We start from the raw sequence: 21233 nt of genomic DNA on the forward strand, positions 1-21233 counted from the left end.
CTGACCTGCAAGGAAGGTCTCCAGAGCTGCTTCAAAAGACAATCCAAGTACTAAAATTCCTGACTCCAGGACAGAAAATCACATAGATATTGACTGCACATTACATTATGGTTTTTGCCACCACCAGCCATTCCTAGGCAATAATTATTCCTATCTCTCTTACTCTCTCTTTGTGCCATAAATTACATCCTCAGCTGTCTTCTGGCTAGCATCCTCCCTTTCATCAACAGGAACTAATCACCCTTTCTCTCAAACTGCCTAATTAATTTATATAATGAAGTTTAACACAGAACAAATATTCTCAGTCTGTATTTAGCTCTAAGATTATTGCTTCTATTTCATATCCGAAGCAGCCTGATGTGCCTGCAATCATGTGTAGTTTTTCTGAGTGTGCCCACTGATCTAATAAATGATGTTCCCTGTCCCTGCCCTTGCCTCACTTCCATCTTGCCCTGTCCTTGCTCTGTTGCCTCTGCTGCACCTCCGGGCTTATTCCTGCTGGGTTGAGCCTGCCAAGGAAGGCACAACCTCAAGGAGCTGCTATGGGAGGTGCTCTACTGGCCCAGTTCAAGGGGGAAGCACAGGTATTGTGTGCTGGAGCTGTTCTGTCTGCACCACCCATCCCAACTGTCTCCCAGTGCTACCTGTCAGGGGCTGGTGGCAGGTAAGATAAGCTGCTGGTGACAATGGAGAGATGGGAGCAAGGCTGGCTGGATGATCATTTTGTTAGACAGCACTCATTTGGGGGTGATAAACTTTTGGAGGTCAGTAAAGTTGTCTTTCATTTTTTCTTGGTGTCTCTATGGTTTTATTCAGCGTTTAGAGTCTCTGACCTGCCCAAAGTAAGATACCAGAAGATCAGGTTAAATTCAGCATCTGGATCTCATCTGGTATACATCAGTGTTTTTCCCACTGTCCTGCTGTATAACCTCTCTCCTACCTTGTTTAGTCCTTGAAATTTCTAGGTTTCCCCCTCCTAATTTTTATTTCTGTCTTCCTTCAAGGTCTCCCTTAAAACTTGCTTTTCCTAGTTTCCTTCCAAACCAAGCTGTTCTCCCTTGCTGCTTGTCTGAGGTCTGTGCCTCACCATGTATAATTTGCAGCGTATTATCTGATGAAGACTGTAATCTCTCTAGGGCAGGGCTGTGTCCTGCCCTGGACTCACAGTTGCCTGTTTTACTCTGTGAGGCTGAATAAGAAGGACAGAAATAGAAGAGTACACAGACACTCCCAAATAAACTGTGTTGTGTGATCTATCTTCCAGAAACAAATGCAGGAACAATTGTTACTAGTAACGTGGTTTATGCCATACCACTGCGGCTTGGGAAGTAGATCCTTTAGGTAAAGAAACATCCTTTACAAAACATTTGTGGAATGTATTTATCTAAAAATACAAGGGCTTATGTAGAGAACAATGTTAGTCTGCTGATTTATAGTTAACTGTCAATGGCAACACAGGACTAAAACCTTTTAACCAGTCACACTGTAGTAATGTCTTAACTTTATCCCTTCTGTACAATATCTGTTCCAAGGCTGATTTCCTTGGCCTCTGCTGCTGCTTTTGGAAGAGTCCCACTCGCTTGGCTCTCCCATTGTGGGAGGACCAGAAAAGGAGGATGGATGAGGAGCAGGATGACCCTACTCACAGAGGTAAAGGTTGGGGGTGAAACCTCAGGCATGCAGGACAGACTTCTGCCTTTAGAAAACTGAAACTTCCACTGAAACATCCCTCTGCACATGTGCTGGGGGTAATGTGTAGCTAATAATGCACTTTAAAAGGGTTTTTGGCCAGGGATGTCCAGTGTTGGACTTTTTGCTGCTTGCACAAGTGGGCTTTGCACATAAACATCTCCCTAGTGGAACTGAAGAATGAGCACTGTGTAAGTGGAGATGAGGATCAGCTCTGAGCCCAACTTGGCGATGCCTCCCTCCAAAAGCCAGAATGGTTAGCAAGAGAAGATTTTGACTTTGCTTCTTTTCCAGAGAGATCTGGGGCTGTCTAGCCCAACCCTGCTGCTGATTGTGGCCAGGCTCTCGCCCCACGCAGCTCCCAATTGCTTTTTGGAAAGAGCAGTGCTGGGGTGCCCAGATTGAACCTTCCTGTGGGGCACTGTCATTTTAGATATTTTAGTCTTTTATCATGTATAATAATATATCTGTATTATTTGCAAGCAGTTAATCATCTGCTAGCCAGAATGGGGTTTTTTCCCTCAAGGATGTTTAGGATCACATAACTCTTACAGGCAGAGGGGAAAACATCTGAAGATGTTGGGATTAGTCATATCATTGCTGTAGTTATTTTCATCCAGAGCCTCTTCTTTCATTCCCTGTTAGAGCCCCTGAACTTGAGGGCCGTATCTGATCTCCAACCTTTTCCTGAATGACAATTATCAAGGCAAGCTGGAAGGCAAAGAGGACCCCAGGCTGTACAACCTCTATCCAGTTATCCAGTTATTTCTTTCTTTACTTGTTTTTCTTTTTTCTTTTTTTCTTTTTTTTTTTTTTTTGGTGTTGTTTTTGTTTTTGTTTTCCCCTAATAATCACTTGATAAATCATGCCATGGAGAGCTGGGAATGGGAGCATATGACCTGCTCTCCTACTCCTGCCTTCCAGTAGCAGTTCTGGTTTCTCTGGGCTGCCATTCCCCTTCAGAATGAGGTGTAACCCCATTTCTGTGTCTTTGAGAGGAGCTCTAAAGTTTCCTTCTTGCCTGAGAGCTCTGGCTGACCCCAAGCTATGATACCACTGCTGTTGTAAAGAACCTCCTAATCACCCACAGGCTTTTATCCTCAGAAAATCCCCCTGTGGCATTGCTTCCCCTGCTGAGAAGAGCCCTGGGCTTTGGCACCTGGTTGGCCTTTTTCTCCTGTGAAATGCACGATCCCCGCCCCTCAGGGGGAAGGGAAAGTATTATTTGCTTTCCATCCATTACATGTCCTGTGCTTGGTCGGGATGTGCTTAAACTCGGGACAGCTGATTATGGGGTGTTTTCAAGGGAGCTGATGTTGAGTAGGACTAAACAGCAGTGACTGTCACTGTAGACAGGGGTGTAAATCCTTTCTCCTGGGATCACTTGGGCTGTGCCCACAATGAGGATGTTAATGGGTATTGTCCAACACTCAGTGGCATCCCAGTAGTACAGGGACAAGCCAATTGAGACAAAAATGAAGGAAAATTGGAAATTGGTCACTGTTACTTGTAACTCTTTGAGGTCCTTTTAGAAGCAGACCCCAAAGGGCCACCAAACCACAATGGATTTAGCCTGATGGTCCCTCTGTGCTGCTGTAGGGCTGGGGTGAGGAGTCTGTGTCGCACTTGGCTGCTTTAAATGCTGTTTGCATTCATAGAGATCAGGTGCTGTGAGGCCACTTGCAGAGCAAATGCCTTTGCTGTGCACCTTGTCCTTGTGAACTGGAAGAACCCGAAGGACTGGTGAAAATGGGGAACTGCAGCCAGCTCCTGTCAGGATTCACTTGGGGATTTTCTTTCCTCAGTCCTTACAAAAATTTGGTTCCTTCCTTCGGAGGTTCCTTCCTTCGGAGGTTCCTTCCCCCGTGGCAACTGGCCCGTGAGGATGTGCTGAGGCACGGCTGGGGCTAGGATGCACTAAAAATATAAGTGACAAGTGTAAACACTGCCTTTTGCCAGGGTGGGGGGATGTCTGCAGAGAGGTGCCAGGGACGGGCAGCGGCTGCAGGTGGCAGAGCAGAGAGAGGCACACACTCTCTTCCTCTGAATTGTTTGTTTGTTTGGTTTTTTTTTTTTAACACTTATTTAAAATTCTAACGGCTTTACACATTAAAATTGCAGGTTTCCCCTCATCGTGTCGCGGTAGCCATGTTTCAAGAGGTCGGGAAATAGACTGCCAACAGGAAAACAAGGAAACGAAGAAACAGGAAAAACCTATGGAAGGAGAAATGTCTGCACCTCCTCCCTCCCCTGCAGGGCACTGTTCTTCGTTTCGTTTTCTTTCTAAGCCGTAAAAGCGAATACAAAAATTAGGAAGGAGGTAGCCCGCGCCCCCTGCGGAAGGCGCGGCACAGGGGACAGGACAAGGTGACACGACGGGTGCCACGTCAGCTCCTGCCGGTGCCTGCCAACAAAGGTGGCCATTGAGAGCCACCGTGTGCGAGCGCTGGCGACTGCCGGGGCTCCGACACCGTCTCGGCGCAGGCAGCTGATGAGCCACGTGAGCGTCTCCTCTTTCGCCTTCTCCTCCTCTCGTCTTCCTCCTCTTCCTCCTCTCCCGCACAAGCTTTCTGTCTGTTTGAGGAGCTGCGGACTCCGGCGTCTTGTCGAAAATAGGCTCCCCCAGATGAATGAGCAGCACTCACCCAAGAACCTACAAAGCAAACAAAAACGTGCTTTCCCCTACCTCATTGACTGGGGGGTTTTGTCAGCAGCAGGATAAGGGAAAGCAGCTTTTTATTTCTGACTCTGGCCATCCCCCATGTGCAGCTCCAGCAGGGATGGATGTTTTAAGGCACTTCTACTCTAGAATATAAAGTTACTCAGCATTTACAGGTCTAAGTCTTTAGAGATATTTTTATTCTGTGCCTCTTTTGCTGTGCCTGAGAGAGACATGTTGTGGATGCTTCCAACTAACAGTGCCTGAATGTAAATAATGCTTTACTCTTATTTACAAATCAAGAGGGTTTTTTTCTTAGTTATGTTTACAAAAATGTATTCATGTTCTGATTTTCTTTATGCAGAAATGAAAGTACCTGAATTCCAAGGCAGAGAGGGTTTGGTGAGCAGAAGAGGTAGGAGCCTGGTTGCACTGTGTGTTATATAAACAATGTGCTGGTTTTGAAAGCAGACCTAGAGGCATTTGAAATGCATTTATTTAGGCCAGGAATTAATCTGGGCCTACCAGTAATGGATTCACAGAGCAATTGTGTGCTTGCTCAGCTCATAGGCTGGCAGGTTTTACATATGTTACATGATTTGTACCAATCAATACAGAACGTGGACATATGTGCTCACATCCGGAACATATGAGCCACGAGGGCAGGGATTGAGTAGTGATCTTGATAGCACCTGGCACTGTCTGGATTTCAGGATAAAAATACATATTTTAATCTGTTTATTTTTGATGAGCTGTTGGATTTCTGAGGCACAGAGTGGCAGCAGCCATTTCATTGCATGACTCCTGCAGGATGCAGCTCTACCACAGAGCAAAGCTGGGAGCTGCCTCCATCACCTGGCTGGCCAAGAAGGAAAACTCCAAATTCCATGTGAATGTAGCACAGGACAAGGATCACAACACTGGATCAAGGATCTGCCCCCACTCACAGCACTGCCAAGGACATGGCAATGCATTTTAATTCTGGCTATGAAAGTAGGGAAAAAAAAGTTCTATCCACCAAGAAAAAGCTGGTTCTTTATATGGGAAATATGAAATGGAAGCAAACCCCAAGGCTGTACGTAGAAACACCTTTCTGAGCCCTTCAGGGTGCCCATAGCCCTTGTTTCTGGTTACCTGTCCATCTCTCACAGCTTCTGGAGGCTCCAGAAACCCTCCATATTTCCAGACACAGTTCTGGAAGCAGCACTTTTTCCATGGTGCTGGAGAACTTGCAGAACTCCATCACTGAGGGCTGGGCCAGAGCATTTGCCCAAGAGTTGGATTTAAAGCCCTGTGTTCACCCAGCAAAATCCAGGGCCTGAGTTGGCAATACTCTCCCTTGAGCAGACTGGTGAGAACAATGGAGGCCAGGAACTTGTAATGGCCAGAGACCTTGTAACGGCTAGAGACTCAAGCCTGTGACAAAAATCTTGCTGGTCAAGGCAATTGCTAAAAAAAGGGGGAAAGGAGAAAAAAACCCCAACCAACCAAACCTGTCGTCTGTCCAGATTGCTAACTAAATAACCTGTAAGCTGCAATAATTCTGCAAAAGATTCTTTCAGGAGTGCATTTTATTGTGAAAGTGGTTATAAATAATAATAAAGAAATGCATCGGTGTGTAGTCCACAAAGCAAGTAAAAACTTTCTTCCTCTTCAAGCCTGTGGTCTGTGAATAATTTGTGAACCAGAAGAGCAGCTCAGTCTATCTTACATGGTGTTTGTTACAAATCATTTGCTCATGTGTTTATCTTCCTGTCAGGGCAGGAGCAGCAAATCCTCCTCTAGTTTTTGTCTGCTGAAAATCTTCTATAGATAGACATGAAAGATTTGATTAAAAAGTAAAAGGTGTAGGGGTGCATCTTGGGGATGAATGTGCTCCTAGAGCCTGTGGTGTAGGGGCTGTGACAGCCTTTATGAGGTAGTTGGTGGAGGATTTCTGGCTGGTGCACAGTGCTGAGCCACAAGGCTAATAATTTTGTAGGAAAACAAAAGCTAAGCCAAAAAGACCATCTCCGAAACCTGCTTCCCTGCCAGGATTCCTATAGTGAGCAGGCAAACAGCCACGGCCCAACAGAAACATGTCAGAGCATCCCAACTTGGAGAAAACTCTTTCAGAGCTCTCTGGAATCCCTAGATGGCAACACTGCTCCTCCAGACCCTCCTGGGAGCCTTGTCCTGGATGAGAGCTCCAGCCCCAGCTTTGGAGGTTCTGTGGCTGAGAGAGACCTTACACTTTCATTCACAAAGCAAACTGAGGAAAAGAGTATTTGTTTAATGCTGGTGGTGGCAAAGTGTAAACTTGTCATTGCTGGAAGGCTCTGCCATCTGAAGGCAAACTAAAAGAATGACACAAAAAATGCCAACAATTAATTGCCAATGCCAATTAATTTTTTAAAAAGAAATAACATGAATTTAAAGCAAATTTTCTGACGCTGGGAGATGTGACTCATGATTCCTAAATGCTTTGGGTTGCCACACCTGGTATTTCAGGGGAAAAGCACCATCAGAGACCCAACAGATAAAGAGATTTTACCACCTGTTAGATTAGTAGATCTGAGAACCACATTAACTTTTTCCTTTTAATATGTGTTTATTTTCTGCTGCCTCTCTGTGCTCACTGAGTGCTCCATCACCAAAATCCAAACCTCACAATAAAAGTAGCAATTCCATTATGTCAGAGATCAGATGCTTTCACCCACCTCTTAATGAGGTGACCTTTGGAGCTGGCTAGCACAGTAAAAATTGAGAATTGCAAATATTATAACCAAATACACAATTTTAATTTTATCCCGGGTTATTTACCTGAGTTGCTCACATCTGTTAGTGACAATAAATTACAGCAGAAATGGAGAACTTTGTTGCAATGCTACTGCAATACTCACTTTTTGGATGATCTGCTGATTGAGTATTATCCACTGAAGAGATTCATGAATAATTTTGAATAACTGGACCAATATTTTTAGAAACTGTACAATTTGCAAACAGGGAGGGAGAAAGTCTCAAGTAAATTATACATTGTGGCTTTTCCCTGGAGTTCTGGAAATGGATTTAATTGCCTTATCACACTCCCTACCAGATCTTTTTTTCCCCTGATAAACAGAAAATTTCTTCCCCTGTTTTGCTAAAAGACAATGATGAAATCCGTGAAGCTGGACCCAGCTGCCCAGCTGGGCTGAGTGGTTTTGCTTCCCACTTAAGAGAAAGTAATAATTGTATTAATGAATAATACAAATTATACAGCCAGGTGTCTGTGAAACAGTTAAATGAACCAGGGCAAGGTCAGTCCAGCCTCAGCGGGAGGATGCTTCTCTTTCAGACGCAGATGAAGTGGCTGCGTGCGGGTGTCCACGCGGTGCCCCCCGCCGATGTCACCACCGATGTCGCGATGCCACGCGCCATCTCGCGTCGGGCGCCGGAAGCGGCTGGAGCCTCCTGTGCTGACGTCATGTCAGTGCTGAGAGATAATAAGGGCTTTTTTTTTTTTTTTTTTTTTTCTCTAATATTGCCAAAATAGGAAGCTGAGACTGTGTGAGGAAGACCTCGTGTCACTCTGGGGCCACGATGGGTGCAGTGACAGTGTCGCGTTGTTGGGGGCTGGTGTTGGCTGTGGCTCTGTCATTAAATTTTGGGCAGTGTTGGATGGAGAACTTGGCCCTGCCTGTACAGTGAGGGTGGAGAGGCCCTGGCTCAGCCTGCCCAGGGAGGTGGTGGATCCCTGGAAACTTTCAAGGCCAGGTCGGATGGGGCTTGGAGCAACCTGAGCTGGTAGAAGGTGTCCCTGCACATGGCAGGGCATGGAAAGAGAAGGTCTTTAAAGGTCCCTTCCAACCCACACCCTTTGATGATTGTACACTTCCAGGATATGGTGAGTCCTGCTGAGGCTGGTGACACCCCCTCTGCCCCACAGCTCTCCTGGAATATCCTGGTTGCATCTTGCTCTCTGTTCAGGGATGGAGGGATTTGGTCAAGGCCAGCCCTGGAGGCATTTCCAGAAGGAGCTTTGTGACTTCTAATGTCTTTTCCAAGCACCAGAGATACAGAAATTGTGGAGATCTTCTGAAGAGATTCAGGGCTCCAGAGCTGGGTTTGGGTCTGTGCCTGTTGTCTCTTTTGCAGCATAGGCTGCTTGTGGGGGCAGATGCAAGTGAGGTGCCTGTTTTAGGAAGATCTGACATTATGGGGCTGGGATGTGTCTGAGATTTACCTGGTGATCTCAGGAGGACGTTCCTAATTGCAAGGAACATTCTCTTAGCAGGGCAGTAACCTGTCCAGCCTGAACATGTGCCAGTGCTGCTGGGATTTTGAGATGTCCATGGGCTTTTGTGGCTGTTTATGGGAATGGGAATGTTGCAGATCATCAAGCTGCTGGTTTTGAGGCATGTGGTGTGGATCTGCTCAGGGCGCTGCCTGCACACAAGAACCAGGCTGGACCCCCTGGTCAGACCCATGTGTCGATCATCCAGGTCTGGAATGGGAGCAGCTTGCTTGAAGTTGTCATAGGAACACAGAGCGAGGACTCAATTTCCCCCATGTATATTAATCAATATCACATTTCATTTGCTATTTTATCATCCTGTCACTTGGTATTACTGCAGCTCCTCACAGTCAGCTTGTGGTTTTGCAGCCCTGAATAACTTGATCTCAACAACCTTCCTATCCTACCTCTCCAATCTCTCTCCTAAACCATCTCCACAGGTTCGCTGGGACACTGCTGATGACTTCTCTGTGCACTGAACTCTGACTTTTTGGTCTTACCCTTTCTTTCTGATGTTTCAACCAGTTGTTGGCTCAGGAGGCTGTCACATCTCTCCCAGACTCAGGACAGCTAAATGACTTTAAAAGCCTTGGGTGAGAGAGCTAGAGCTCTAAGGCCTTGATCCAAGTCAACTCCCTCAGCTGGACCATCCATGTCCTTGTGATTGCTTCAAAGGAAGTGTCACAGAACATCCCTCTGTTGAAGTACACACACTCTTCCTCCTCAAATTCTATTTACCACCCAGCTGTTTTAGTGTCTCTTACAGTTTCTACCAGACTTGTTGAGTTTTCATACCCAGCCCTTGGGAACCATTCTCTAAAATTAGCCCCATGTTTACTACCTTCCGTGCTGTGGTCCTGCCATGCACTGAAGCAAAGGTTATCTGCTCAGTTAATGGTTAAGCAATGTTTTATGTAAGTACTTTTACCCTTGGGTGAAAACCATCTGATCCTGGAGATTTATTACTGTTGTTTTCCTGTTTATTTCAAGCACTAGAGGAAGCAACGTCCTTTACACGTGTTACAGTCCCCCCTTGGCTCAGAGGAGTGAGGAGCAGAGCAAAGGCGAAAGAGAAGGCACAAAGCCCTTTATGGTAGTTCTTTTTATGCCAGGTAATCCAGATCAACTGTCATGTTGTAAGACCAGTTTAAGGTGAAAAAATGCTCCCCCTCCCTCCTCTGGAGGAATCTTTCCCTCTTTCTCTTAGCCCAGCCTTCTCCTTCCCTCATGCATATCTGGGACACATGAGAGGGGTTAGTAATTGCCAGGTGGGACAAGCCCAGTGGTTTTCCATCCTATGATCACCAGTCTCCTGCCCCAGAGGACAGTACCAGGGGTCTGGGGAGGCTTGTCCCCACCCTGAAGTGTCCTTATAATTCTAAAACACGGATAGTCAACTCTCATTGCCTTTGTCACAGCTGGTCCCTGGCACATGCAGGTCTGTGTCCACCAATAAGCCAGAGGTTTGGAGGAGACCCCCCAACACCTTTTGGCTGGGCTAGCACCAGGGACAGCTGGGTGGGAAGAAAGGTGGATGTAGGGATGGGCACAGAGAAAAATACCAGAGTTAGAGAGTTGCCTCACTGAAACCTGATCCACCTGTCAGCCCTTGGAAGACTTTCCATTTGCTTTCTAAACTCTGAGGCCTAAATGTCATATCATTTGCCCAGCCACAAATAGCTGAGAATTAAACAGACTGTGCTGCTTTTTGGCTAGTAGATACGTTGTCTAGTGCTGCAACCTTATCTTCAAATTCCACTGCTGTTTGCATTGGAGATCAGGAACTTAAGCTGACTTTCTTTCAAAGATTTAAAGTGCTGGCAGAACATTCATTCAGTTGTGCAACCTCCATTCAGAGGTTCTCAGGTCTTGGGCATGGGGCTAATTTTTTGCCCTTTGACAGCTGCTGTAAATCAATATAGCAGCTGGAGGTCACTTGTAGTCAATCAATAACCAGTCCTGGCAGAGAGAAAAACACTAAATACTTGGTATTAAAACAGGCTCTAAACTGGATGTTCTTGCTCAGGCTGACATTTTCACAGCTGTGCCTTTAAAATCTGTCTCCATCCAGCCTCATTGGAAGTACCAGCTTGGCCATGATCTTTTCCTGGTAATTATTCACAGGGATAATTTCCCAGCACGTGCACATGCACAAATTACAGCCAACTGGGGCACAAGGTGCTTCAGGTGGAGGAAGTGGGCCCTGTGGTGCAAGGTGCTCATTTGGTGCCAGCTGAATTAATCCTCCTTTTTTCAGGAAATCATTAGGTATTGGCTGAAGCCATGTATGACCTTCATCACAACCACCTCCTTCAGGAACTGAGACCCATGGCCAGGGGGGAATTCTTTCAGGGGCGCCTAATTTCTTTTAAAACAAGTGGAAACTGAGCTCTTAAATACCTTTGCTGTCTGAATCATATTCCAGTGGCGTCATCACCGCTGTTTGCTCCTTGTTCTGGAACTGGTTGTCCAAAAAATCTTCTGCCTGACCTCATCTGGAGCCCCTGCAATGAGAACATGCTCAGTTGCCTCCTTCCTTTTTGCTCAGCAGTTCTGGGCATTGTGTGATGCAGTATCTGTCTGTGAGTAATCACTCAGCCAGCTCTCCATGACTGCAGCTCCTTGTGCCTTGCCAGCTATGTGACACCAGCCCTGTGTGGCACCAGCCCCACGTACAATCTGTGTGCAGCAGCCACATGCCATTACTTTGCTGCTGCTGCTGTTTGTCCCCTGTTAACAGAGTGAGACACAACCACCCGTGACTCCTGTTGGGATCCAGGTACTGGATGGTGTCCGTCCAGCTGCAAGGTTTGAGATTTGAGGGTTGCAGTTCTCATCCTCACTCCAGGTTGGGAGTGAGGGAGGTGGTCACCTCATGCTGGTTTAGGGCTGTCAAGTATCCATCAGATCCATCCCTGATCCCTGGTAAACTTTGCAGGTATCAGACCCAGCTTCTGCAGGTCTCAGACCCAGCCAATGTGGATTTGTCCCCAGCTTCTTGGTTGGACTCAATCTTAGGAGGTATTTTCCAACCTTAATGATTCCATGATTCTGTGTTGCTTCCTGAGCCAGTGTCTGTGGGGAATGCTGTTTCCCTCCTGTCTGGATGTGGAGGAAAGCTTTGACATCAGGTCATTGGCTACAGCCATGTGGTTTTGGAGGTGGCATCAATGCCCCAGATCTTCCTTGGAGTCTCACACAGGCACTGGTGTGCCTTCTGAGCCCACAGCCATGGAAAGGGAAAGGACTCAAGGAGGCTTTTCCCTTTCTCTCTCTTCTCATATATTTTATATAAACTAAATACTGGCATTTCCTTTCATCTTTCTGACAGCCTGAAAGACCCCACAGAGCAAGATGGAACCTGAGGTCATGAGCAACACAAAAGGGACTTCCTGGTGAGGAACCCCATGCACGTGCCCATTAATCCTGAAACGTGGAGCAACATCCTCGCATTGGTCCCATGCAGGAGCATCCCCAGGCCGCTGGACTGGTCAGGCTTGAATTTTAGGCTTCTTAAGGGTTTAATAAGTGGCTGAACTAAAATACTAGCTTTGAATGGAGAGCTGAATTCTTCAAGGTCAGAAGGTGGAGAGGCTTGGGGTTGGGGTCAGTCCCATGCCACAGGGAGGTGTGGTGCTCCCAGCACTGCCAGGAACGGGTTTTTTTTCCTGGTGAGCAGGTGAGGGATGCCTGTGGCACTGCTCCTTCTGCCTCAGGGTACCTGTGATGGTTCTGTGAAGAGGGCCACAGCCAGGGGCACTCCGAGGGGCTCACAGGATCATGTCTGGAGGATTGGGCAGGAGCTACATGAGAGTGGCTGTGCTATGTTAGGGAGTTGGGCTGGTCTGTTCAGTGTCCATCTCACCCTACCACATTGGAAAACTGACCCAGAGTGTCCCCCAGGATCCCCTGTGTAGGAAGACCCTCGCACACCAGGCCTGCATGTCCCAAGGGGCTGGCAGACATCTTACACCTTGCACAGCCCTGGCTGTCAGTGCCTTAGAGCACTTGCATGCTGCATCTTTTAAGTGCCTGATGCCTTCCCAGGGGATTCACCAGGAGGGAAAGCCAATAAAGCACTTTTGAGCCAAGGCTTCAGCAATGCACTGTGCTGGCCAGAGCAGCAATGAATCCTCTGCTTTCTGCTCCCAGCTATGTTTGCATCCCAGCTCTTCTGAACAACCAGCTCCATGTCTCCCAAGTCATTTCAACACTCCTGAGTCATTTCAACACTCTCACACTTACAAAATCCCCTAACTTTAGGGGAAAAAAGGAGCCATACAAACCCTGTCTTTATTAAGCCTTCATCCTCCAAAACCTTTGTGTCAGTATGGCAAGAACATGCCACTTCCTACAGGTTGCTCAAAAAATGGCAGATGAGCTATGGGTCAGTGGTGGCTGCCACAGCCAGGGATGATCTGGTGGACATGCCAGCTGCTTCAGAGGGCAGCAGGGCTAGCATCTCCCATCTGCAGAAAATGGTCCCCACAAGAACATACACAAACATTATCGGCCTTTAATTGGAGGTTTTTTTCACATACACTTAGGAAAGGTACAACAAAAAAACCCAGCAGGTATTTTCTTGGTCAGCAAAGCCTGGTCCATACTCCTCTCTCTCCCACACATCTTCTAGTGAAATTACCCAAATAACTGGAGATTTCGATCCATTTCTGTTGCAGGAACATTTCAGAAAAAAACCAAGCCCAAACTACTGGGAGAGGAGCCCAGTTCTCCATCCTACAGTGGTCTCTACCCATGGCTTGGCTGCTGGTGCAGAGCATGGAATTAGGGGAAGCAGAGCTGAGCTCACATCTGATGCTGTTTCTCTCTCTGTGAGCTTTCCTCCCTGCAACAACCAAATACTCAACATGCAGGTGAGGGTGCAGGTGTCCAACATCTGCCTGTTTAATCTCCTTCCCCAGCCCTTGCCATACCTAGCCCCAACACAGGCCTGCAGCATGTGAACCCGCTGCCAGCCTCGGCCGCCCTGCAGCGAGCCCGTTAGATGGCACCATGGGGCAGCACTGGCTGCATGTTCCTGCCTCTCTTCCTCCCTTCCTTCTTCTCACCCAGACATGTCTTGACACTTCTACAGCCCTGAATTGGCTCTTTGTGTGGGGCAGAAAGCTCTAAGCCCTGCTACAGTCACTTGGCTGAGCCCACAGAACAAGGAATAGGGACAAGGCTCACTATGCCATGTTCGCCTCTCTTCCCTGCAATCACAGTCCTCAACAAGGCAGGGTGTTTCCATGATCAGCCTTTTCTTTATTTAAGGATTTTGTATAGGCAAATATTACATTTTTTGGACACACAAATGTTAAAATGATTGATCCTATGCATACTCACCTGCTCCCACCCACAGCCTGTGTTGGCTGTCTAAGGGAATTCATTCATACACCTGTATACAGTGGCCTGGTAGAGAGTATTCTTTTAGTATTCTAGGTTTGAAAGACTCTAAAAAGGCTCTAAAAGGGTGACACTGGTAACAGCATTTAAATTGTCTGCTTTATCTGCTTGTGTTTGTGCAGTTCAGATTCAGGAGCTTTGTGTCTGCCTAATGCAGTTTGCAGACTGTGTATTGCACTTTCCTAGGTTGAATTTTCTTTTGGGTCCTCTTACTTTGCTCTCTCATCTAGAAAAGCAGGATTGCTACTGAAAGTAGCAATAAATCGCTCTGTATGCTCAGGTGTAAAGGCTTTTCAAAAGCAAGACAGCTGGCAGCACACTGCTGACCTGGCTTGGACTTTTTGTGATAGACAATATATTGATTGAAACTTAAATAGGGACAAGGGTGTTTGCTGACCTTGTTCTGGTGACAGAAATGTCATTTCAGGGTGAGACTGTGCCTTGAGTTTTTACAGGGACCTGTTGTTCAGGACATAGGATCAAAGAAATTTGTCCTTTAGTAAGGATTGCAAGATAGGTAGTAATTGTCGTTTAAAAATTAGGTTTTTAAGACAAAAAAAAAGGAAAATTGCAGTTAAAAGAAGAAAACTCATGCATAGGTTGGTTAAATGTGCACAATTGTAAAAAGAGACAATAATTTATAGGCTTTTGTCTTGAAATATTAGTGCTGCTGTAAGAAGCCAAGCATGTGACTTAATGCGACAAATCAGACTGAAACTGAGACAGATTAAATTGATATTATATATTTCTTAGCTGTGTAGCCAAACAAATGCTATGAATTCTGTCATTATGATGGAAGCTAGATAAAAATTTTATAATTACTGAAGTGGGTCACCTAGTTAAATGGCACTCTTATATGGAAAAATTGATTTCAATGCAAGATTAATGGCCTTTTGCTGCTGGTTTACGTGCCTGCCAAAGACCGAACTATGTTGTTGCTAAGCATCATTAATGGATTAAAATAGGGATTCGACATAATTCCTATACTGTATCTTCAAACAGTGTGTTTAGTTTGGCACTAGCCTAGCACTTGTTAGCCCTACTAACACATGGATCAGGGCAGCTCACACATGTGAGGGAGGTTAATGCAATCCCAGGAACTCTTTCAAAAGCTCACAGGTTTTCTTGTGGATGACTTCGCGGAGCTTGCGCACACGCCGGATGCTGGAGGTGCCCACAAAGCTGTCTGGCTGTAGGATGGCCATGCCATTGTGGACATCCCCCATGATGATGAGCTGGCCATCCACTGTGGTCATGTTGGGACATGGGCAGCTCCAGTCCATGTTCAAAAGCGTGATTTCTAGTGGTTCCTTCCCCAGGAATTTTAATCCCATTTTTTCATCCTTGAGAATCTCCTCCACCATCACCAGGGCATGTCCTGAGTCTTGGTCTTCGGTCAGTTCTGTGATGCGGCCCAGGATAACAAAATCGCTTTTGCAGAAGCTGGTCACCAGCTTCTGGCGGGGTTTGCAGGCCTTGCAGTGAGTGTTCTTTGGGAAGGGGCACATCTCCTCGCAGGCCTCCCGGCTCTCAAAATTATTCTCATTGCCTCCACATCCGCCATAGATAAAGGACTGGCACTGCTTTGTCAAGCTGTTGTAGGCCCACCTGGGCTCGTAGGCCTTGCAGTGGCCTTGAAGGGCAGGCAGGTTGCAGATGTTGATGGGGCCGTTCATGCATGTTAGCATGCAATTCTCGTAGGTCTCAAAGTGGTTGAGGTTGCTGTTGCAGTTCCCATAGATGAAAGTAAAGCAGTTGTTTTTCTTGGCATCATAGTACCACCTGGTCTGCTCTTCCCCGCAGTCTTCGCTGTCTGGCTGCTTCAGGCACTCGTCGGTTGGAAAATGTGTTTTGTTCTGGGAAGCTTCCTTGGATGTGGGCTCTCCTCTGATGACTGACAAAGGGAAATCTGCCCGGAGGAGGCCACCACTGTTCTGGGCAGTGCAGGTGTAGATTCCTGCATCCTGCAGCTGCGTGTTGTAGATGACCAGCTGGGCGATGTTGGTGACCACGACGTTCCCTCTGACGTGGTTTGGCTTCATGATGACTTTGTCCTTCCCATCTACCTGCTTCTCCCATGTGATTTCTGGCTTGGGTCTCCCTGAAACGTCGCAGAGGAAGCTGACAGTCTCTCCCACGTAGACGGACTGATGGATGGGGTTGTTCACCAGTGCAGGTGGCAGGAAATCAACAACTGTTGTCTCAGAGTAGGCAGTGGTAGGGCGAGCTGTTGTTTCTGGGGGGATAGGGCTGGTGTTTGGCCAGGTGAGATGGTACCTACAGGTGACCACGTTCAGTGTAATGCCTTTGATGCAGGCCTCTGCATCCATGTAGCACTTGTTGTAGTAGGTGAGCCCATCAGAGGCACAGGTAAAGCTCGGCTCCTTCTCACATCTGTCCTTGCACTTGCAGACGGGCTGCCCGTCCCAGATGTCACACTCTGAGCCTTGCTGGATGCACATGAAGCGGTCACAGGTTGCCTCTTTGGGCATCCCCACAGGCCCCTTTTTCCCCTTGATGTCCATGTACCGAGCAGCCACACAGCTCTTGGTTCCACAGACATTGGGGCAGCACTTCTCAAAAGTCTCGCACTCCTGTGGAGAAGTAAAATAACCTGATCATTACTGGGAACAGAGTAAAGGCCTTTTTGGACATTCAGCAAGCAGAGAGCCCAGAAACTCAGCTCTGCCACAGATGTCCATGGTCTGAAACTCATTGCCCCAGCTGTCAGTAAGTAGAAACATCCCCTCAACATTTCCCAGGGGTTTCTGAAATACTGAAGAAGACTCTTGCGAAAGAAAATTTATTTCTGTTTGTTAAGCACAAACATCCTCATAAGACTTTACCCCAGAGTCACATGGATTGCTTGACTATGAAGCAACCACCCCCCTTCTATGCTCTCTGAAATGCCTGAGGACAAGCCCTGAGAAACACGAGCAGATGGAAAGTCTTATCATATGGCTGTAGGCAGTAATCCTTCTTATTTTCCACAGAAGTATGTAAAGTATTATTTGAATTCCCTGAGACTAAGAGCCAGCTCTTGGAGGTGAAACTGCCAAGGATTTGTAATTGTTCACATTATAGAGGAAATATTAGAATATCTCAAAAGTAAGGTAATATTTGCTCCAAAAATAATTTTTCTATGGTATGTAGAAAAACAAACCCCAAACAGCTCATTATGGCTTCTCTGTCCTATTTTAGTCTTGTTTTCAAATGCAGCATTGCTCTTCTAGTGATTTATAACACCCTGCCTTGGCTACAGTCACTCTAAATTGTGGTTAATTTTAGCAGAATTTTCATCTTCTGTGCAGTAAAGGTATTTGATACGTGTGACCAGGGTTGCTGGGTGGTCATAGATTACTTTAAGGGACCAGGAAAACTGCTCCCGTGTACCCAATAGGGCACACTTCCACCGTGTGTTAAACCTCTACAAGCCCCCTAAAATCCATTAGCTTTCTCCATAAGTGAGAACAAAATGGTCTTTAAGCTACCAAGCTAAAGAGCTTCTCCTGAGTCTAGTATCCTTTCCTTACTGGGAAAAAGATGACCTAATATCAAAACTCTTTCCCCATTTCCAGCTGCACATTACTAGGTTTCAAAAGCAAAGCTAGAAACCTGGATTGTAAAGGTTTTCAGCTGGGGTTAAGGAGCGTGGTTTGGCACAGTCCTTGGTTGCCTGCAGTACACTCACTCCATCCACAGTCCCAGGACTCTGTGCTGCTGCTAGGCAAAATGAATATTTGTAACCAGTCGCTTCTGGCTTTCAGGTTTTGACCAGTAAATTATTAAAACATCATCGTCCGCTAGTGCTGCTGCTGCTGGGGTTTTGAAAGTGTTTCACTGTTCATTGCTGCACCTGGTAGTTGGAACAGAGGCAGCTTATTTGGGAATGGCAAAAGTAAAAAGAGCACCTTCATTCCTAACACATGGGATCCATCTGAGTAAATGTCTTTGTTTACTTATGGCCAGAATTTTTGTCAATTTTTTCACCCTTTTTAACATCACAGAAACAACATGGCTACAGAGCACAAACCCAAACACTTTTTTTTTCAGCACAGTAAATGTTCTGTCAGCCAGGTTTGGGCTGCAGAAGCTTTGTCATGGGACATGATGTAAGAAACAAGACAAGCAGGTATTTTCAGATGCCAGTTTGAGCTGGCAGTGCTGACAGGTTGAAAAATGAATTTTAGGGGGGTAAGCTAAACACATTTTGAGCTGGGAGCATCCCACAGAACATCTGCCTGGTCATTTTAGCCATGCCTTGTTCTGCACCCCAAGCAAGCTTTGTGCTTCAAATGCAGCAAAGGCTGATGATTTACATGTTAAATTAAACAATTTCATACAGGATTCCTCCCAGGAATATAAAACATTGATGATGGCCACCAACAACAAAGAGCATAATTACACTGTTAAAATACTACAGTTGGCCCCAGGGCATGCTGAGTTCTGGAGTATCAAATTCAGATATTTCTTTTGACATGAAAACAAGGAAAAGGATCAAAGAGAGTGAGGCTATACCCACACCAGCAAAAGAGATAGCTGGCACACACCTCCCCTCTTAACTGATAACTCATCAAACCTTTTCTATGTTATATAGGTCACAGGATGCACTCTCTGCACTGGGTCCTGCCCAGTGCCAGTGCCCTTGTAGCTGGGACAGAAGGCTCCCACCAAACACCCTGACAGCCCCAGCAGCACCCATGACGCAGAGACACAAAAATGTGCATCACTCACCAGGTCAGTGTCGCACTCCCGCTTGCAAGTGCTCTGCGCGTCGACCCACAGGTTGGGGTTCATGTCATTGGGGCATATCCCAGCGTGGGAGTACCGGATTGGAGGTAGGGCTCTCCCTTTCAGAGAGACCTCCAGAAGCAAGAGGACACTGCTCTTCCCTAGCAAGATCCACATCCACCGAGTCAACAGCACCAACAACATCTCAGAATTTCTCCAGGGCAGTGGCAGTGTCCAAGTTGCAAGTAGTTCTTTTTTGGCTTGGGGTTGCCTTTTTTTTTTTTTTTTTTTGGTAAGCCTTAAGTTTTTGAGGAACCCAGATGCACCTGACTTTGGTAAAAACTTCAGCAAGCTCCTCTGCTGCCTCTGTCGATAGTGCAGTTTGGTCTGGACCTCATTGGATTACAGGTCCTAGGAAGTCACCCCCTTATTTTAAGAGAAACGCTACTTGTGCGAGCAGAGTTAGCGCTATTTATACCCTGCCTCTGTTAACAACTCAGAAAAAGTAAACTTGATTTCTTTGACAGGCACACGCTTCCTTATGTCCTGGTGGCAGTCAGACAGATTTGTTGCAAGAAAAAAAAGCTGGAAAGAGTTCAAAAGGCTGGAACTGGCATGGTGGGACCCCTGCATGTTTCTGAATGCAGGGAGGCCTTCTTAACCCCTTTAGACCTAAAGTACTTCCCTATGCTAAGAATGGCATTTACTTCTGAAAGGGGACTTGTCTAAGTAACACGGACCACAGTCAGGGGATTTCCCCATGGCAAGGGGCTACACAATCACTTGCTAAAAGAAACAAATAATAGGATTGAAGTAATTAAAACCAGAATATCATATTTTAACAAAGGAAGTAGGGAAGAAATAACTTATTTAAACTTAGGATCAACAAAGTAGAATGTCTTCGTAACTTCTCCCGGGGCTTCTCTGGGCTTTTTCTTCTCTTTGGTTGGAAGATTTCCATGATTTAATGCTGCCTTCCAGTCCCACCAGGAAGATGTTAAAAGTGTCTCTGAATTCCTCCACATTTTCTGACTGCCAGATCCCATTGTACAGTGCATTGCTGACCCCTTTAACCGCAACAACAAAAATAGAAGTTCAACTCTATGGAAACCTGCATAAAGGAATGTACAGCATTTTTGCATTGAGGGGTGGGAGGTAAACTCAGTCAAGCTGAGTTCCTCATTCCCTGATTATTACAGCAAGGGGCTGATCCTGCTCATGCTGAACACGTGCCAAAATCATGAGATAAGTGGCAGAAGTCTGAGTTGCTCAGCACCTTCCGGGATTAGGGCCTCTGGGCTGAGTTTTGGGCTAGCTTGGGTGGATCCTGCATGTTGCTAAGAGCCTCCTGGGAGAATCAGGTAAGTTTGCATCCCATGCAGAGGTTCTGTTTGGCTGGACCAGTAGCGCTGTGCCTGGGTAGGGGGAAGGGTTGTGCATCCACTCCTGTCCAGTGTTGAGAGCTGCAAAGCCAGTCAGAGTCAGCCCTTACTTTTTTTCCATTGGGCTTATAAATCCAGGGGTGTTTTTCATGGCTGAGTTTGGACCTAATTCTCCCCTGAGCAATGATGGCTGCCAACCAGCACAATCAACAGTGAACTGGGTCACCATGGAGCTCCTGCTCCTCCCCTGGGGCCAGGCGGCAAAGCACAGTGACCTGCTGATGTTTCCCGGGATCACCTCCGGGAGAAAGGGCAACCCAGACCCAGCCTGTCTCGGGCTGTGGCATTTCTGTAGCAGCCCAGGCTTATAAAAGGGGCTGTTGTAGCTCTGACTCTTGTGCCTGCATTAACCATATGCACACAATTTGAATTTAATGGGACAGAGCGAAGTTGTGCAAATTAGCTATTTATAAGGAGTGAAGTCAACGGCCAGGCAGCAGTTTGCAGTTGATTTATTAACTCTGAAACTTTAGAAACTTGCATGACACTTGTACAAAGTGCGGCTATGTGCTAAATGTTTTATTCAGTACTTGTTTACAAACTCAGCACCCTGTGATGCCTAAAAAAACCAACCAAAAATGACACATTCCCAAGAGGTACTTAAAATTCTTGCAGCTCTATTAACAACAAAATCACATGTATTAGTGGTTCTGTTGACTAAACAAAGACACTTTGTATGGTAAAACTGACTGCAGATAAGCTTTGAAACCAGCTGTATGTGGGTCTTGATGAGTGCAGGTATCCAGGGTGCTGGGGAAGCTGCCTTGTTGACCTAAACAGCCACTGCTCTTGCAGGGAGTTTTCCCTCAGTCCATTGCATTGCCACAGAGTAGCCATGGATGTCAGTTTTCCCTGCCAGCTTTAATCTTTTATGGCTGTTTTACACCTTACCTGCTGGGCCAGAGGTGGATCTCAGAGTCTCCATCTCCTCTCCTGGCACCACAGTCATGTCCTTGCTAGCTTTGGTGAGTGAGAGACACACTAATGTGGGCTACCATAGGTAGAACTCTGCTCCAGACAGGAAAAAACAGCACTATCTTATTTTTAACTG

The 21233-nt window shown here is 46.4% G+C and overlaps 1 protein-coding gene and 1 long non-coding RNA gene across 3 annotated transcripts; one reads left to right on the plus strand and one right to left on the minus strand.

The window, feature by feature from the left end:
* The first annotated feature begins 1133 nt into the window (after positions 1-1133).
* Positions 1134-6002, plus strand: LOC119709590. 2 transcript variants are annotated; one of them, XR_005259385.1, is made up of 2 exons: positions 1134-1650; positions 3811-6002. It is a non-coding gene; the product is annotated as an uncharacterized LOC119709590 (long non-coding RNA). The 2 variants fall into 2 exon arrangements; XR_005259384.1 differs by lacking the exon at positions 1134-1650 and adding an exon at positions 3218-3697.
* A 7097-nt stretch (positions 6003-13099) lies between these two features.
* On the minus strand, positions 13100-19378 carry WFIKKN2 (WAP, follistatin/kazal, immunoglobulin, kunitz and netrin domain containing 2). Its single transcript, XM_038157538.1, has 2 exons — positions 18744-19378; positions 13100-16603 (listed from the first exon to the last, which is right to left on the minus strand). Exons 1-2 carry the CDS (start codon positions 18942-18944, stop codon positions 15092-15094), a joined length of 1713 nt encoding a protein of 570 aa, XP_038013466.1. The 5' UTR covers positions 18945-19378; the 3' UTR covers positions 13100-15091.
* Positions 19379-21233: the final 1855 nt, after the last annotated feature.

This window comes from Motacilla alba, chromosome 18 (genome assembly GCF_015832195.1).
Source record: "Motacilla alba alba isolate MOTALB_02 chromosome 18, Motacilla_alba_V1.0_pri, whole genome shotgun sequence".
NCBI classification, from domain to species: Eukaryota; Metazoa; Chordata; class Aves; order Passeriformes; family Motacillidae; genus Motacilla; species Motacilla alba.

Coding starts and splice junctions, on each gene's coding strand:
- WFIKKN2 (XM_038157538.1), bottom strand. CDS start 18,944: ATGTTGTTGGTGCTGTTGACTCGGTGGATGTGGATCTTGCTAGGGAAG. Junction 16,604..18,743: donor GGGAGTGCGACACTGACCTG/GTGAGTGATGCA, acceptor ACTTCTCCACAG/GAGTGCGAGACTTTTGAGAA.